The 17,391-nt window shown below is 34.5% G+C and overlaps 2 protein-coding genes across 2 annotated transcripts; one reads left to right on the top strand and one right to left on the bottom strand.

Annotated features, from left to right (window-relative positions):
* The first annotated feature begins 3,886 nt into the window (after window positions 1-3,886).
* LOC120249988 (probable NAD(P)H dehydrogenase (quinone) FQR1-like 2) lies at window positions 3,887-7,235 on the top strand. Its single transcript, XM_039258711.1, has 2 exons — window positions 3,887-4,659; window positions 6,728-7,235. The coding sequence occupies exons 1-2, from the start codon at window positions 4,118-4,120 to the stop codon at window positions 6,954-6,956; spliced, it is 771 nt and encodes a 256-aa protein (XP_039114645.1). The 5' UTR covers window positions 3,887-4,117; the 3' UTR covers window positions 6,957-7,235.
* A 1,209-nt stretch (window positions 7,236-8,444) lies between these two features.
* On the bottom strand, window positions 8,445-15,705 carry LOC120249597 (SRSF protein kinase 1-like). The gene is made up of 5 exons (XM_039258161.1): window positions 15,418-15,705; window positions 14,038-14,952; window positions 9,307-9,354; window positions 8,805-9,217; window positions 8,445-8,684 (listed from the first exon to the last, which is right to left on the bottom strand). The coding sequence occupies exons 1-5, from the start codon at window positions 15,610-15,612 to the stop codon at window positions 8,651-8,653; spliced, it is 1,605 nt and encodes a 534-aa protein (XP_039114095.1). The 5' UTR covers window positions 15,613-15,705; the 3' UTR covers window positions 8,445-8,650.
* Between the last annotated feature and the right edge of the window lie 1,686 nt (window positions 15,706-17,391).

Raw genomic sequence — 17,391 nt, 5'->3', positions numbered from 1 at the left:
GTTTAGTCCAATTATCAATTCTAGTTTATTTACCGAATCTAACAAATCCTGAAGCCTTATTCAGTTCCATCTGCATGTTTAGTTCAATTATCAATTGGCAATCTGCATGTTTAATGTTCTATTTCAGAGGGGCACCAATTCCATATGCAAAAACAACGGTTTCAAAGAATGTAACTTTCGACATTGTATAAATAAAACAAAGGTATGCTTCCATGAATGATAGTCCAAGTTAAAATTGTAACTAAGATGGGGATAGAAACCTCATTCAATTATGCAGATTTGTTTGTTATTTTTGAATAATTAGTCTAATTAATTAAAATGTTAATCAAAGAGATAAATTCACATATTTTACTTAATTTGAAATCCGATAAACTTTTACTTAATTAACTAATATATTAATTAATGAAATCAAATAATGGCACCACAAAATAAACTCATTTTAAAAAAAACTAAAAATCCTATCATTAAAAACTTTAACTTAATTAACTAATATATCAATTAGTGAAATCAAACAAGGGAACTTTATAATAAACTCTTTTTAAAAATAATAATAATTATTATATCCATTAAAAATTGTTACTTAATTAACTAATATATTAATTAATGAAATCTAATGAGGAAACCAGCTTATAAACTCATATTAAAAAAAAAACTAAAATCCCACCATATGAAATGTTTATTCTAGTCAAAGGATGATGTGGAGTTTTATCACTCAAGGAAAAATCATTTGTTACAAGTTTTAAAGTTTTGAACAATTAATAAATCCACATTGTGTTATCACTAGGGGTGTAAATGAACCAAATAGAGCTGAGTATCACCAGGATCGAGCTCAGCTCGAGCTTATTCGAGTCATGTTTTTTGTGATTAAGCTCGGCTCGCGAAGAAGCTCGAGTAGTTCAAGCTCGGCTCGTTTAAGCTTGATTAACCTGTCAAACAAAAGCAGCTTTTGCTGCAACTACAACCAAAACTAAGAGTGCTGATTGAGCAATCTATGATCAAAGAAAGCATAGGTATCATCAACGCAATGTGTAAAAAGAGGAAACTATACAATACAAAAACGAAACCATACATGTAATCTTTGACTTGTACAAAGAGGAAATCATACAAGCATACTCTTTCGACATCACCTATTACACATAAATTTATACCGCTAGTTGTGTGCTTGCACAGTTCATCAGCACACTTACAGAACAAAAGCATTAAAACGTATACAAGAACAAGATTGTGTCTCTGATTGGTTTCTATTGCATGAAGTAGATAGTAAATAGGTGCCATTACTTGTTTAGTATGAAATTTATCATTCCCTCGGATGCTCATTTGATAAGAAACTTTCTTTGCTCAACAACAATTCCCTCTTCCTGCAAAAATTATGTTGTAGAAAACTTTGAGAATCTTTCAATGTGTTTGTGAATCTTCAATAATGAGTGGAATAAATACCTCCTGTGGGAACCAAACACCCGACTGAGTACTCCCTTCAAGAATGTCAAGTGACCACTGATCTATTTACAGCATTAAAAATTCACATCATAAGTGTTTACAGCATTAACGAGTCAAGAAAATTTTAGGTTTGTGATAAAGTGTTTCATGACTAAAGCCTACATCAAGAGTTCTGTATCATTTAACAAAGAAACTGTATTTCATCCATTTGAGCACTCCAAGTCCATCTGCAATAATAAAAGTTTTGATACCATGAATTCTTTGTATTACATCATCTCAAATATATTTGCAACAAGAAATGTCAACTAGGTCAACATTGTTTTCTCAAACTGTTTTATTAGAAATTGTATCCTCACCCTCAACGATACAAGCTTACCTACAATGCCATCTAAGGCTCTCACCAGAGGTTCAAAGAGTTGAACTAGTTTTTTAACTTTACTCCTATCACTCAGGATGTCCTTTAAAATAAAACTGGGTTATTATTCTTATCCGAAAATCAAAACTCAATAAAAGTTGTTGTATTGTATTTGATATTAATATCGAATTTAGCTAGATAACATGCAATGGACAGGCAAACGAGCAAAAGCAAGAAATTGTTAGCCACCCAATTTTACAAATTTAAACATCATGTCAACGGAAAATGTATAAAATCAGAATAAGTTGAAGTCCCTTCCACAAGGACAAATTTTACTATAGCCTATATTCCCCAATTCCAGAAGAAAAGAGATGTACCAAATCGAGCACTGACAGTTGGCACACCTAAGATTTTGTGCGCAGTGGTAACTTCAGGCAAGTTCCTGCAAATATTCAATAGTTATGATGAATTAGAAATATATAAAAACACACATATACATATACATACATATATACATATATATATATATATATATGTCCATCTTGCTTTGTAGCAGCAGCAAAAGGGAAAATTGAATGGCTTCATATCAGAGGGATAATTAGAACAATTTCACTTCATATATATATATATTACACACACACACACACACACACACACACACACACACATATTACATACACTACACATGGTTTCTAATAATGAAAATAAGAAAATGACATGATATATAGAATCGCTGGAATTTTGTGTTTTTGACAGTTCTGCTATTTGGAGGAAAATGACATGAAGATATTTAACCTAAAATATATCTTAGCATGTATATATATATATATATATATATCTTCGCATTGCAATCGAAGCAAACCTAAAATACATATCAAAATAAAAAAAAAACAATGACATTCAAATCACATAAGCAACCAAAAAAAAAACCATCGAAACCTCAAAATCACAGCAAACAAATCGAGAAGGAGAAGGAGAGGAAACCATTACCTTGTTCTCAGACTTGGATTTGAGCTTCTCGAAGCCTGCGTAACTTTTGGGGTGTGAGAAAAGAGATGAAGTCCAAGGTGGCGGCACAAGCATAGGGAGGAGGCAAAGGAAGGGAGGGCAAAGTCGACCCATAGATCACAGGAGCATTTCCAGAGGGGAAAAGAGTTGCAAGGGAGGAATGGAAGGAAAGGGGAGTCAAGGCAAAGGGAGACTTGAGATAGAAGTCTGGAAGACGATGGAGAGCGGGAAGCTGGAACCAGAGCTTGGATAGAACGAAGAGACGGTGGTGACGAAAAAGAATCAAGGCAAGAGGACGACGATGAAGACAGATGGCTTCCTGAAGAGGAGTCCACCCAGTAGCGTTCTGAAGAAACGGATTAGCGCCACTAACGGCAAGAAAGGAGATGACGACGGGAAGATTGAGACGGTCGACGAGATGGAGAGGAGTGTCACAGCGATGGATGTCACGGCGATCAAGGGCGGCGGAGGCGAGGTCAGCGAGGTGGAACTCATGAGCTGAGTCAGACTTGGTAAGGATCGAAGTCGAAGATACCTCGAAAAGGCACAGAGAAATATGAGATCGGAGACTCGGTGGGAGGAACTTCAATTAGGCTTGATTCGGTTGAATAGATTGGGTTTATTTGTGGTTAGAAATTAGAATAATATTATTTATATACTTAAAGTATTTTTGTAATTTATATATAAGTAATTTAATATTTTATATATAAAATCTCATTTAGGCTAGCGAGCCGACCATGAAAAATTAAATCAAATTCAAGCACTGATCAAACTGATCTTAAGTAGCTCACAAATAGCTTAACTTATTTACACTCTTGGTTATCATATGAATGCGAGATCCATCTAATTTTGCCATAAAAAAAAAAAAAAAATGGAATTATTGAAATCAGTGTATAGCCCAGCTTTCAAATGGTCAGCAAAGCCACGTCATCACAGTCTTGAAATCGCTGTTTGACAAAGAACAGCGGATGGAGTACTCATTCAGAATCCGCAAGCTCTCCAAAAATTCCACAGCCCACCAGCGACCGTTTACCGGAAAAATTCCCTCCCAATTCATTGTTTTATTATTATTATTATTATTATTATTATTATTATTATTATTATTATTATGATTCTCTCTCATTAATTAATTACAATTGAGCCTCCGAAATTTCATACCCTAACTCTCAATCCCTAAATTTCCTCCAAATTCGTTGATTTTCGAGGAATTCAGTCATTCCTTGATTTGATCGCCCTTCTCCTTCGTGGATCTGAAGCAAAGTAGGGTTTTTGGATGTTAATCTGACGGTTTGAGAGGAGAAAGAGAGAAAGCAAGGCATGGGGAAAGGAGGAGGATGCGTGCCAAGCAAGAAGAGGCAGCCAGCTGGTGCGCCGGAGAACCCCTCTCGCGCCGCCCGTGCCGCCGCGGCACCGGTGCCTGTTGAAGAGAAGAGCCCCTCGTCAGCGGCGTCGCAGGCTGTGGCGCCGATGGAGGAGATCAAGCTCAAGGTTTTCATAGTGTTTTACTCAATGTATGGGCATGTGGAGAGCTTGGCGAGGAGGATGAAGAAGGGGGTGGATGGGATTGATGGGGTTGAAGGGGTGCTTTACCGGGTGAGGGAGACGCTGCCGGCGGAGGTGCTGGAGCAGATGAAAGCGCCGGAGAAGGATGAAGGGATTCCTTTGATATCAGCGGAGGAGTTGGTGGCGGCGGATGGGGTGTTGTTTGGGTTTCCGACGAGGTATGGTGCCATGGCGGCACAGATGAAGGCTTTCTTTGATTCAACAGGGCAGTTGTGGAGGGAGCAGAAGCTTGCAGGGAAGCCGGCAGGGTTCTTTGTGAGCACGGGGACACAGGGTGGCGGGCAGGAGACCACAGCGTGAGTATATATTGTTTTGCTATATTTTGTTTGATTAGCTTGAGCATTGTGAATTGGTGCTTTCTTATGCGGGAATTAACTAGTGAGTTTTGCTGGATTGGCTGTTATTAGTTGTGAATTTGTTTATAGTTTGGAAATATAATGTACTTTGCTAGAATAGCTTTAATGTGTGTTTGGATTGATTAGGATTATTAAACATGTAGGTGTATCGAAAGTTGGTCAATAGTGTGTGTCATTGGTTAAGCAATTAGGTTGTAGCTTTGTGTTTTTTGCCTTGGTGCTTTGGGGGAAAATGCAATTTGATAATTGGTTTATGGACATGGGTATTGATATGGAAAAAGAAAACAAACATTAGCACACCATTAAAGTTTTTCATTGACAAGTTGATGGCAAAATAGCCTCTTTGCATCTTTAATGCAATGTTTTATGTAAACTCGTCCGGTCTTTAGGTGGCTTTTGTGCTAAATTTATCAAAATGAAGTTTTTTTTTCCATAGAATGCTCGACAAGTTGGTAGTTGATCCTTGTCATAGGTTAATTATTATTTGTCCTTACTAAGAATATGGGGCATGATAAACTAAAGAATGGTTGGTTTGTTATTTTATTTTATTATTATTTACTCAAATTATGGTTGGAAAAAAAGGGTGGTTCTATTGTTTGACCAACTTGGCAATCTTGGAGGACTATATGAAAACACGTTTAGCTGTTTGTGCAAGTCAGAAAGAGTTACAATTTGTTAACTTGGCTTCAAGTCAATAATGCTGCAATTTTCAAAGAGGTTGGTGCTTTTGACTTTTGAGCTTGAGACCAGATATTAAAAATGTGTTGGAAGAAGAGCTTTATAACTTGAAAGGATTTTTTTTTTCCTTCTTTCTTTTGGAGGAAATAAATTTAGAGAGAAAACTTATGGAGTCCAATGGTATTACAAGATGAAGAAAATAGATTTTGTTGTTGGCTATTTTCTGCTTCCTATGTAACAATATCTGCTCTATGCTAGATGATTGAAGGCTTATTATCAGTTTAAGAGAAGATGCATGCAGTAACAATTAAGATAACATTGTTACGTCTAAAATGAGGGTTGCCAATTTTGGTTGTTTCTTATTTCTTATTGTTTGCACACAAATAAAAAGGGCTGAACACTATCTAGTGCGCTTGTGCACATCTCTTCTTTTTTATACTTACTATATATGTTTCGTATCAAAGTATTGTGATGATAGACAGTTTGGTGTTGGAAATTTCTAGAACTCTGTGGCAATTTCTATTTCTTAATTGAACTAAGTAATTGGCTTCATTCCAGAAACTCCACCAAATGCTGGGTAGTCATTAAGAACCTAGAAAAGATTGATCATTTGTGTATGTATGTGCTAGATTCAGTCATCACAGACTACTGCTCATTTACTTGAACTCATGAAAGCAAATATTTTGCACAAATTTTCAACAATTCTACATTTTGTAAGTTTCTTTAATTTATGGTGAATTATACATTTCATCTCTTCCCTGTGACTCTTTTAACGAGAATGCTGTCAACCTCAACAGGTTTCAAGAATAGGAAATTGTTTTACTAACATGTTTTAGTTTTAGAAGGATGAAAATATGGTGAAACAATATTGAATATATACATCTGACTTATATCATCTGAATTGGAGTGTGGGCATGCAAATTTGATAATTTAGGCAATATATTACTGAAATACATTGTTGGCTCTTAACGATTTCCACACTAGTAAGTAACACCTTCTCCCACGATTACTGTTGCCTCTACATGTTTTGGATTTAGAAGGATGAAAATATGGTGAAACAATACTGAATATATACATCTGACATATATTATCTGGATTTGAGAGCAGGCATGGCAAAGTGATAGTTTAAGCAATATATTACTGAAATACATTGTTGGCTCTTAGTGAGTTCCACTTCCACACTAGTAAGTGACACCTTCTCTCTCGATTACTGCTGGCTCTATTTCATACCTAAAAGGACAGATTATTATATCATCATGTTTTTTTAAGAATACTTTGGAATGAAACCGACCAGCATATTGAACTTACTGTGACCACCCTATTCTTGTAGATGGACAGCCATTACCCAGCTAGCACACCATGGAATGCTCTTTGTTCCCATCGGATACACCTTTGGAGCAGCCATGTTCAAGATGGATGACATTAGAGGTGGTTCTCCTTATGGTGCTGGAGTCTTTGCTGGTGATGGTACTAGAGAAGCTAGTGAAGTTGAGCTTGCACTTGCAGAGCACCAGGGCAAGCACATGGCTTTGGTTGTCAAGAGGCTTCTCCGTCCTTGATGTCACTGCTTGTAATCAACACCACTCCAAATTCCTCACAATCTCAACTTTCTTCGTTCCCCTCTTGATTTTTGAACTATCAATTTTAATTTGTGCATGTTCCATGTTCCAAGGTGTGCTTTTATCTTTATTCTTGTGCAGATCAGTACAGTAAAGGAGCCTCATATTGTGTTGCATTGTTTCCAAATTCCAATTTATGCTGTAATTGTTTAGTATCCATCTTGTAAATGATCATTGACATTAAAATTTATATAATAAGGTGGTTGTTTGTTTATAATATATCTTAGCCATTTTTTGTGTTTGCTGTTGTTGCTGTTTCTTTTTCTCCCCCTTTTTTTTTCTGGTGATGATCGTATCTTTGACTGGAGAATATTCATTCATGTGCGTGAGAAAATCATGGTGATTGTAGAAGCTTTTAATTATTTGATATTTTTGTTGGGCCTGACCTGTTTTGTGTTGGTGTGTTGTTAGATTTGATGAATTACTGTGTATAGGTTGAATGAGGTTGGCATAAATTTACAAAAATATCTTAGCTTGCTTTGGGTGAGCTCTTTGTTTTGAAATTTGGTTAAATGTTTGAATATTTGGCATGGGATGTGGAGGCTTTGCCATCCCAACTTCCCAATTCCCAATCAGCAAACATTGACTGCTCTTATTAGTTTGCTTATAATTCTGAAACTTGAAATTTGGAAAAAAGTTGAGTGGTCTTAAAAGGCAACTATGATTTTTTTTTTTAATGAGAAGTTTGCTCTGACTGATGTGTTTAGAAATGTATTTATTAGTGTTGTCTTGAGAAGATGTCAAGTTTGTATAATCATTTTCTCCAATAGCAGCCTCCTAGTCAATTATTTTGTCCATCTTTAATTCACTTGAAGGAATTAAAAACTAATTTTTTAAACGTTTCCAGTTTAAAAATGATTTGTGATAATTTGTGAATTATACGTTGCACGCTTGCCAACGGTTTAACAAAAACTAAAATATATATCTACCAAAAATATATATATACATATATATATATAAACCAATCTACAAACGTTGTGGTCTGACATATTTTTCCAATACACACGTCAATAGATCATCATAAAAAATAGATTTAGATTTAATTGTTGTACATGTCCCTAAAATTATGTACTTTCTGTTCTTTTAGTCATCACAATATTTTTTGGTACAATTAAATCTTTATATTTAATCGAATTAAATCATTTTAGTCCACTGTGTATATGAGTAAATGTAAATTACAAAAACTTAATTATACCTAGACTAGAACAACTCAATTCAACTAAATATAAAAACTTAATTATACCTAAATATATTAAAAGGACTAAAAAGACAAAAAATACACAATCATAAAAACATGTACGACAATTAAACCTAAAAAATAACTGCAAAAACTCGTGTACAAAATTTGAGGATTGACACAGTCCTCCTGTCCATAATCATCAACATTAACATCCACAGCATAAAGCAAATATAAAACAAGAAACACTATGAAGAAATGGGGCTTATCTTTTCCATTGTAAAGAATTATCCAACCAAGAGATAAAGGGAACAGTCTTCCGGGGTCATTTTAACAAATCAAAATCACCACCAACTTTCTTCACTGTTCCCATACAATGCTTAAAAGTGAGAAATGCAATCACAGAACACCTTTTTTTCATTGTACACGCCCTTCGTCCTCTTCATGGCTTCATTTATCATCTTCTCAAAAGGAAGGAGGAGCTGAGCCCCCTGCCACAACATTGTGCTGTCACGGCCTCTCAAAAAACAGAGAAAAAAAAGAGAACTAATTCATCCATAAACTGCATATTCAAGAACTCTATCTGAAAGAAGATTTAACAACTGCCTCACTCAGGTTTCAGTTGGGTCGAGGATCTTTTGTCTGACTTTGGATTTCCATCAATGGCAATATTCCCTAATCCTACAGCCATTGCATCCTTATCGTCTTTCTCTTTTTGTTGCTTCTCCAAAACACTGCTGATTGGCGGTTGGTCCTGAGCCAATGGTGGCACAGGTAACGGGTGAGCCGATGGAGCAGCATTTATCCATGGGTGCTGCAATAATTGTGCTGCTGAAGGCCGTTTATCAGGAACAAAATCAAGAATGGGGGTGAGGAAGTCAGCCAGGTAATTTGCATCTTGCTCACTGAAGTCGTACTTCTCAACTAGTACTTTATTGAGGGGCCAAAACCTCAAACGACGGATGTGCCTCAGGTCCCCATATCGGTTGAAAAACTCGCGAGAATATCGGCCTCCTAAAGCAATCTGAAGGCATATAAAGATATATATTATTATATCTTACTTTACAATTACTAGGTGGTTAGGAGATAGAAGAGAATGTAAATATATCTTACTTTTCGAGGCATCATCCCCAGAAGTTCCATCATCAATGCCAAGTGATCCTGCAAAGAGAAGCAAGAGAAAAAAAAAATCAACAAAATCTACCAGAGTACCAAATAATAGTTAACCGGTTATTATGTGAGCAGTTCAGCAATTGCAAAATCATTTTGGGTAAGCTAAAAAGGATTCAATTAGAGTCCACTATAGAGATTTTTTATTATACCAAGCCTTAATTGAAGCAGAATGCATGTAAACAACCAATTTACAACCTCCATTGTTCTCAACAGCAGGAGAATCAAAAGATCTACTCTCTCAGACAAGAAGACAACCATGCAGTTCATGTTCTGCTTAATTTAAGGCTGAATTTGACACAATTATATAGTATATGAACTATGGTTCAGCTGCAAACATAAGGTATAAATCAATTTCAAACAAACAGATCAAGGATGATTCGTTCAAGCTCCACTTAGTTAGACTGGAGTTCATATGCAGTTCATGTGAATAACTTTAACATAGTAAAATACCATAATTCATAAAGGTCAAACTTGGAAACTCCCGGTCACTCCAAGTTCAGTCCTTTTTGCTTTTTCTTGCCCTAGGATATACTTGAAGCAAGCAACTAACAACAAAACACAAACCTGGGTTAAATTGTTAATGCTGTGCCTAGCAATTACTCAGATTAAATTTATGTTTTCCTTGCCAAACCAATGATGGTATACCCTCATCCAAACAATTTCCCCTGTCTTCTCTCTGATTAAAGTTGTATGATGTAAGATAGCTCAATATGAAGAATAAAAATATAAAAAAAATCATTATAATTATTAAAATTCTTACTGATCACCTATGACTGAAATAATATATTTCTTGCGCAAATTATTGTGCTTATTCCAGTTCATAGAATCAGTTCTTGCTAGAAAAGATCATTGACATCTTTGGTCAGATGTTTCATCCTATCATAAGTTTTCCATATGTGATCTGCTAAAACCATTTAAACCTATTCCAGGTTAATAAATAAGTGACCAATCCTACCTCAACAACATCACCTAAACACAACTAAAGTGGTTTAAAGGACCAGGCAGTAATTGCTGGGTTGACATTGCATTCAAATGGGCTGAGAGATTGATCAACAGGCTCCAACAAGATACTTTCAAGCCCAGGTTGAGCTGACAGAAGAACATTTCAGACCCAAAGTCAAGTTGAAGCCAGTTTAATCAACCTCTTGTTACATCCCTATTAATAGCATCAATAAGGTATATTGTATGTGATGAAGAAAACATTCTGAAGATGAATTAGGCAACGAATATAAGTAACTTGTCATTGTTTATTAAAAAATGAACAAATCCAAGAGAAACAACAATTAGTCATCCAGAAACTTCATATCAATTGTCTGCAAGTAGAAGAAAATCAACTAGATTTGCAGATAATGACCACCGCCATGAGTCGGTGTTACTAAACCAGAACAGCTAAAAATTAAATCTAGTGGGAGCAAAAAAGTAAAAATTAAAAAAAATTTAAAGACAATTAAAAGCAAATAAGTTAAGAGATAAAATGATACAAGAAACATTCTTGAATCTTAAATACAATTTGCTTCCAATAATTTTATACGTTAGAATTAGGAGTATCTAAATAGGTGCAATTTTGTAGACTAGAATTAAAAGTTCCCTAAAAACATGTTCATGATATCTCGTTCGCTTTAAGAATTTATTCAATTTCCTTTTTCAAATAGTAGTTTTATTATATACAACAAAAACAATTCTATAATATCAAAAATGACAAATATAAGCTTAAAATCTAAAAAAAATCCTTTTTCATTTTTAAAGAAACAAATTCAAGATTTAAAAAACTTATTGATATTCAAAAACATGGCCAAATCTAACATTCAAGAGGTAAGAATCATTAAACATAATGGTGATGTGACAAGCCAAGATAACAAAGAATATAAGATGGCACGATATTATTTTAGATTTTCTTATGTATTCTCTAAAACTAAAAATATTGATAAGAGTAACTCCTTATTGATTATTTGAGTTTAATTTGTTTATTTGATGACTCAATCAATAGCTATTGTTTTTTTTTAATCTTGTTATGGAGGCAAATATTAAAATTATTTAAATAATAAGCATTAGATAAATATTGTCATAAATTCATTGGCGCGATTGCACCCATTGTAATTCTTTGTAGACATGGATATATGTGTTGTGTATCCAAGTCTCAAGTTTCAGTGAAACTTTTCCCTGTTGATGAATTGGAAATAATATGACAACCAGGTAGTTTCAAATAAATTATATATTGTTCAATTATCAAGAAAGCATTTATCACATTTTTCAAATTAAAAAGCTATTAAATATAGTAAATCTTCTTGATATAGAAATGAAACTACTAAAAAATATTTTTTAGAAAAAAGGATATAAATCATATTAGAATATAACTTATAGTTAAATCAGAAATTTTCAAAAAATCACAATTCATGAAGCTTTATCATGAAGTTTTAAAAACTAAAAAAAGAGTAATGAAACTTTAAAAAGATGAGGAATAAAGAAGGAAGAGCACAGTAAACAAAAGAAAAAATAGAATAAGTCAAAGAAATTTAAGATTTTCAGATTATATTTGAGATCCTAGACAGGAGTCCTTGGCCACCATAAAGAAGCCAAAACCAAAGCCTTTCTAACTTGTGAAAAAGCCATATAAAAAATATGATCATATGAGGATGCATGTGAGGACAGTCCATAAATTTTAATCTTCTTCTTAACTTATAATCATAATTATTCCTTTTTTTTCTAATTTTTAATCCTTAGCTATTTTTATATTCTGAGTTTTCACGATTCTAGCATACATAAACATATGTAGCGTCCATATATTCCATTTTCACCCAAATAACAAATATTCTAGGATATTTGGATATTCACACTCATACAGTCATACTCATATCCTGGTTCTAGTGATGCTGGTTACATGGTTTAACTTCAAATGCTAAAGAAACCAGTAGACACTAGTTTGGAAGGAATTCTAACTTGCAGTAGTTTAAGATGAAGAAAAACCTATAAAATTTCACAACAGGATCTGGACAAACAATCAAATCCATGATCAAAAATTGGAAGAACAGAACAGGATATATACGATAATATTTGGAGGAGGGGTCCAGCTGGACAAGGGCGAGGTGGTTAAACTATTGGCAATCAAATAAAAATCTTACAAAACAAAGAAATGGGGAAAAAACTAATTCCCATGAGGTGCAAGTCACATAGAGACATACAGGTGTATGCAAACTACAATATTTGTTCTATAGATAAAACTATACGTGTAAAAGAGGAAGTAAACTTAAAACTTAGAAGATACTCTGGATAGGGAAATATAATCCTAGCTTTGCATAGCTCAAAACAAAAGAAAATGCTGCAAATATAATTATTTATGAAGCCAGTTTACTCCATCACTAAACTATTAGAGTCCTAACGATGTTATTTCAAAAATTCACGTTCCTATGGCATGATATAGTAGGAAAATTGTTCCAAACTCATAGCAACTCCAAAAGACCAGACTCTTAACACAGATGCAACATGAATGGATGCCAATCACCATAAACTTGAAGGAAGAGAAAGGCTATATTATAACTATGATTAGCATGACAAGGTGGTAGATGCCCAAAAGGCGAGTATGTACTTTAATTCAACTGACCCTCTATTCCAAATAAAGCAAAACAGATTCTGCCATGGGAAAATAAGATTTAAAAAAAAAAATTATAATACAAGTCACAAATTAGGGAGAATGTGTTGTAATGAATACAAAAGATGGAGCTAGAGTAGAATGTAGAAATAAGATGAACGGATAATGAGTAACCCATACAAAAGAAGAAAGAAAATAAATACAAAAGTAACTGACACATAGTTTTCCCTCAAATTTATCCTTTACTATTATTATTTCTTATCAAGGACAGACCAATGACCTATGGCCTGTTTAATAAGAGCTAGCCATGACAACATCCTCTTGCTTGGATCTTGCCAGCATATGACATAAAACGCTATGCAGGAGACTTAACAACAAGGGAAAAATATCTATGCTTGTTGAGAGCTAATAAACAAGTAGGTGAAAAAGTTAACTCACACCCATATACCCTTGCTTTACAATCTAATTCTTCATCTACATTAAATGTTCAACCTAATGTCTTTCACATTTCTTCAAGATTAATTTTCTCATTTTTCAACCTTTCAAGGATGGCTCACAAATAAATAACCATAAAAGAAATTGTGGGTAACAATTAGGTAAAGGATAAGTAGCTACAATTTGATAGTAATAGTATAAACTAGTCAACAAATAACAGTTTCAAGTATGACTAGATAAAGTTTTCACTGTGAGCTTATATTGCAGTTGCACCCAAGTCAGGATCACGAACACCTTTACATAAATTATAGCAAGATGATTTACTGCTAACAGAAAGAAATGGGAAGCAAACTTCAGTCAACTCGTCAACATTTATTAATAGTAACACCAACAACAATTATTACCTCATGCTAACTATTGCAGAGTAACAAAGCTTACTTATTCCTATAGCGGTTATCATAAACGGCTTGATAAATTTCTTTCTCGATGTTTGGTTGAACTTAAAAATGCGCAGGTGACTGAGGTAATTATTACTACTCGGTACACCATACCTATTTGTGGATATTAGCTTCAGAGCACATATCCACGCTGATAACCCTTATCTGAAAATGGAATGTACAAGTCTACAAGCGACAAATTTAGAGTGTTACCTCATCACGGTCGAAGTTGTCCCCGCTATGTGGATCAAAGAGAACATCTCCAGTGGCAAGCTCGAAGCAGATACAAGCAAAAGACCACAGGTCAGCAGGCGTGGAATATTTGGAACCCAGAAGCACCTCTGGGCACCGGTATTGCCTTGTTTGGATATCACTAGTGAACTGCTTGTATGTCCAGCATGCATTTCCGAAGTCCACCAACTTGCACCGCAGATCAGCAGCTAATGCCAGCTTCCTCCTTGTTGCCTTGCTGCCCCGTCGCTGCACTTGTCCTGTGCCATCATGTGCTGCTCCACTAACACCACCTTCATCATTTCCTGTATTTGAATCCCCATTATCTTCAACCCCATCAGCATCTGCGGCTGTTGTAGCTTGTGAGCTCTCCGCCGTTGCAGCTGCAGCTCGCTTGGCCTTCCGCTTAATCTTTTTCTTCTGGTTACGTGTCAAGTCCCCATTTGTTAATGCTGGAATCTTGGGTGGTGGATCATCAGATATGATGGTGGGGATGATGGGTGGAGTACTGGAGGACCGTGGATCCTTGGAAGGATCAATTGTGGTACAGAGCAGGATGTTCTCAGGTTTTAGGTCAGTGTGGATGATAGAGAGGTCACGATGCAGATAATCAAGACCAATAAGAATATGGCGGCATATTTCCTTCACCATAGGGATAGGGATTCCTTTGTAGTCTGTGTACTTGATAAGTGTGAGAAGATTATCACCCAAGTACTCAAATACCATACAAACATGGTGCCCATTAGGCCCAGAGTGCTTAAAGTGATCCAGCAACTTCACAACACAGCGGGTATCATCAGGGTCCTTCTCAGCTATCTGTTTCAAAATTGTTATCTCATCCATTGCAGCTTCGGTGTAGTGCTGCGCGCTCTTCTGTACTTTCAATGCTACATATCTCTATATCAAAATACCACAAGTAAGACTCCAGCAATTTTTTTTTTCCAGGAAAAGAGATCATATAAGACAGCATTTTACACATTTATGCGCAACACAAACGTATAAAAACACTATTCAATCATCCAAACAAAACCCAAATTTCCCAACATTTTTTGTCTCAAATTTATATGCAAGACTGGATCTTGATCACATTTCGCAAACCTTCACGGCAAAAATAACTAAAGAAGTTCGACAGGTTTTAAATTTCTGGTAAAAAAAAATAGCAAACACAAACCGACAGAGAAAGAGGGGTTTAAGGATTTCACTCACCCAACAACAAAATCAAATTCCCCAAACTTCTCTCAAATTTCTCGAACAAAATCACAAGTCAAACTCAATTCATCAATCAAAACCTAAATAAAATCAAATATAGCGCCACTCCCTCAAGATTTCCAGTAAAACCTGAGATTTCAAAGAGGATCTAACCGAATGAACAGTGTCCCAAGCGAGCCAAACGGTGGAGAAGTGACCCCATCCAAGCTTGGACTGGACAACATACGTCCCCTGCTTAAACGAATCCCCAACACGAACGGCGTGATACCCACCTCGCCGATAATCCCCTGTGCCCTCATCCTCCGACGTGTAGTTACTGCTCTCACTCCTCGCCTCCTCCTCCTCCATCCTTCGATCTCTTCCCACCAAACCAAGATCCAAAAACTAGGGCTTCACTCTCCCTCTCTCAACCTCGTCCTTCTCTTTCTTTCGCTCTCACGATCTGTTTTCTTTATTCTTTTTCTCAGAGATTATTTGAGGGAGCGAGATGGTTTACGTTGTACCGCCAGAACACCATAACAAACACGTGCGCTGATGATACTCTCGCAATCTCAGCCGTTGAAAGAGGATGGAGATTCGTGTTGAGTTGATGATAATGATTTGAGCCTGCTCCCACCCGATGGGGTTTACTACTTTGCTTTGCTTGTAGTGGAAGCAGTGTTGTGCCGGCTGTTGGATGTAATAGAGTGAAAATAACATAAATTATTTTATATTTTATATTTTATATTTTATATTTTATTTATTTTAATTTAAAAAAATTTTCTTATTTTTGGATCACAAAGAACTTGATACATTAACTCTGCGTATGTGCAAGCTCTAATGTCGTTTTTCCACATTCATAAAAAAAATTATTTATTTTGATTTAATTCCAAATGTATTAATTTATTTTAATCAAATATTTTATCAATTTATCCATCAGTTTACCTTGTTGAAGTGTTTTCAGAAATGATAGCTCATATTGGTAAGTGATAATCAACCGAGGAAAGAATATAAAAAAAATGATATAAAATAATAAATACCAGACTACATGATTTTTTTTTTATAATTTTTTGTTCATGTAATAAGTGTTCTGTGTGATTGAACTTCCAATTATGATAAATATTAAAATTGCTCAATGCATTTAAATAAATGTTTTGCAGGTAATTAAAAATAAATTCGGGAAAATATTTCCAGTAGTAATTTTATGAATATGATAAAAATGTGGCATTGAATACTTAAATTTATAAAAATTATTATTATTATTTTAAGAAGTTTTCGAATTAGAATTAGATCAATAAATTAGTATAATAAAACTTCATGCTTTCTCCCTCACACAAACGACAAAATAAAATAGAAGACTTTATAATTTAATTATGCATTTAAAATATATGTTGAAATAGTATATTTGAGTATAATGCCATAATTTGTTATAATCTTGCAAGTTAATTTTTGTATTGAAATAAAATTTAAAGCATAAAAAAAATTTAACTTGAGTCTGCTTTAGATCAATTTTTTCAGGTTCTTTGTGCTTGAATAGGATTATTTAACTTTTGCAACTAAATTTAATATTTTATTTTTAAATTAGATAGAAAATATCAAGAAACTTGATACATCTTTTCAAGTGAAAATAAAATTATTTTAAAATTAAGGTGATACAAAGTAAATATTATATGTAGGATTCTCAACCAAGATTTATAGCTAGGGTACACATATTTTAGTTTTTCAATTTCATTAAAATTTGTCCAAAATTTTGGATAAATTTAATTCCCATAGATTTTATATTACCATCAACCATAGGAATTTAAAACATTCACTATGCAGCATTATTATTAAATTTATATCAAGCAATCTAAATAACTTTTTTATTTTTTATGCGTTTTTATTTTGGTCACTCAGTTTCAAAAAATTACAATTTGATCCTCTACATTTAGATTTTTTTAGCAAATTGATCACCTGAGCATAAACCGTTAACGGTGATCACATGTGGCATACTATGTGATCACATGTAGCATATTTACCAGATATGATTATTGTTAATAGTGTATGTTTGAATGACCAGATTGTAATAAAAATTAAAAGTAAAAGACCAAAACATAACTTTCTAAAGCTGACTAACCAAAATAGAACCACACTAAAAGGTAGTGAACC

The sequence above is a fragment of the Dioscorea cayenensis genome, chromosome 19, assembly GCF_009730915.1.
Source record: "Dioscorea cayenensis subsp. rotundata cultivar TDr96_F1 chromosome 19, TDr96_F1_v2_PseudoChromosome.rev07_lg8_w22 25.fasta, whole genome shotgun sequence".
NCBI classification, from domain to species: domain Eukaryota; kingdom Viridiplantae; phylum Streptophyta; class Magnoliopsida; order Dioscoreales; family Dioscoreaceae; genus Dioscorea; species Dioscorea cayenensis.
This window is presented reverse-complemented; position numbering and strand designations above follow the sequence as displayed.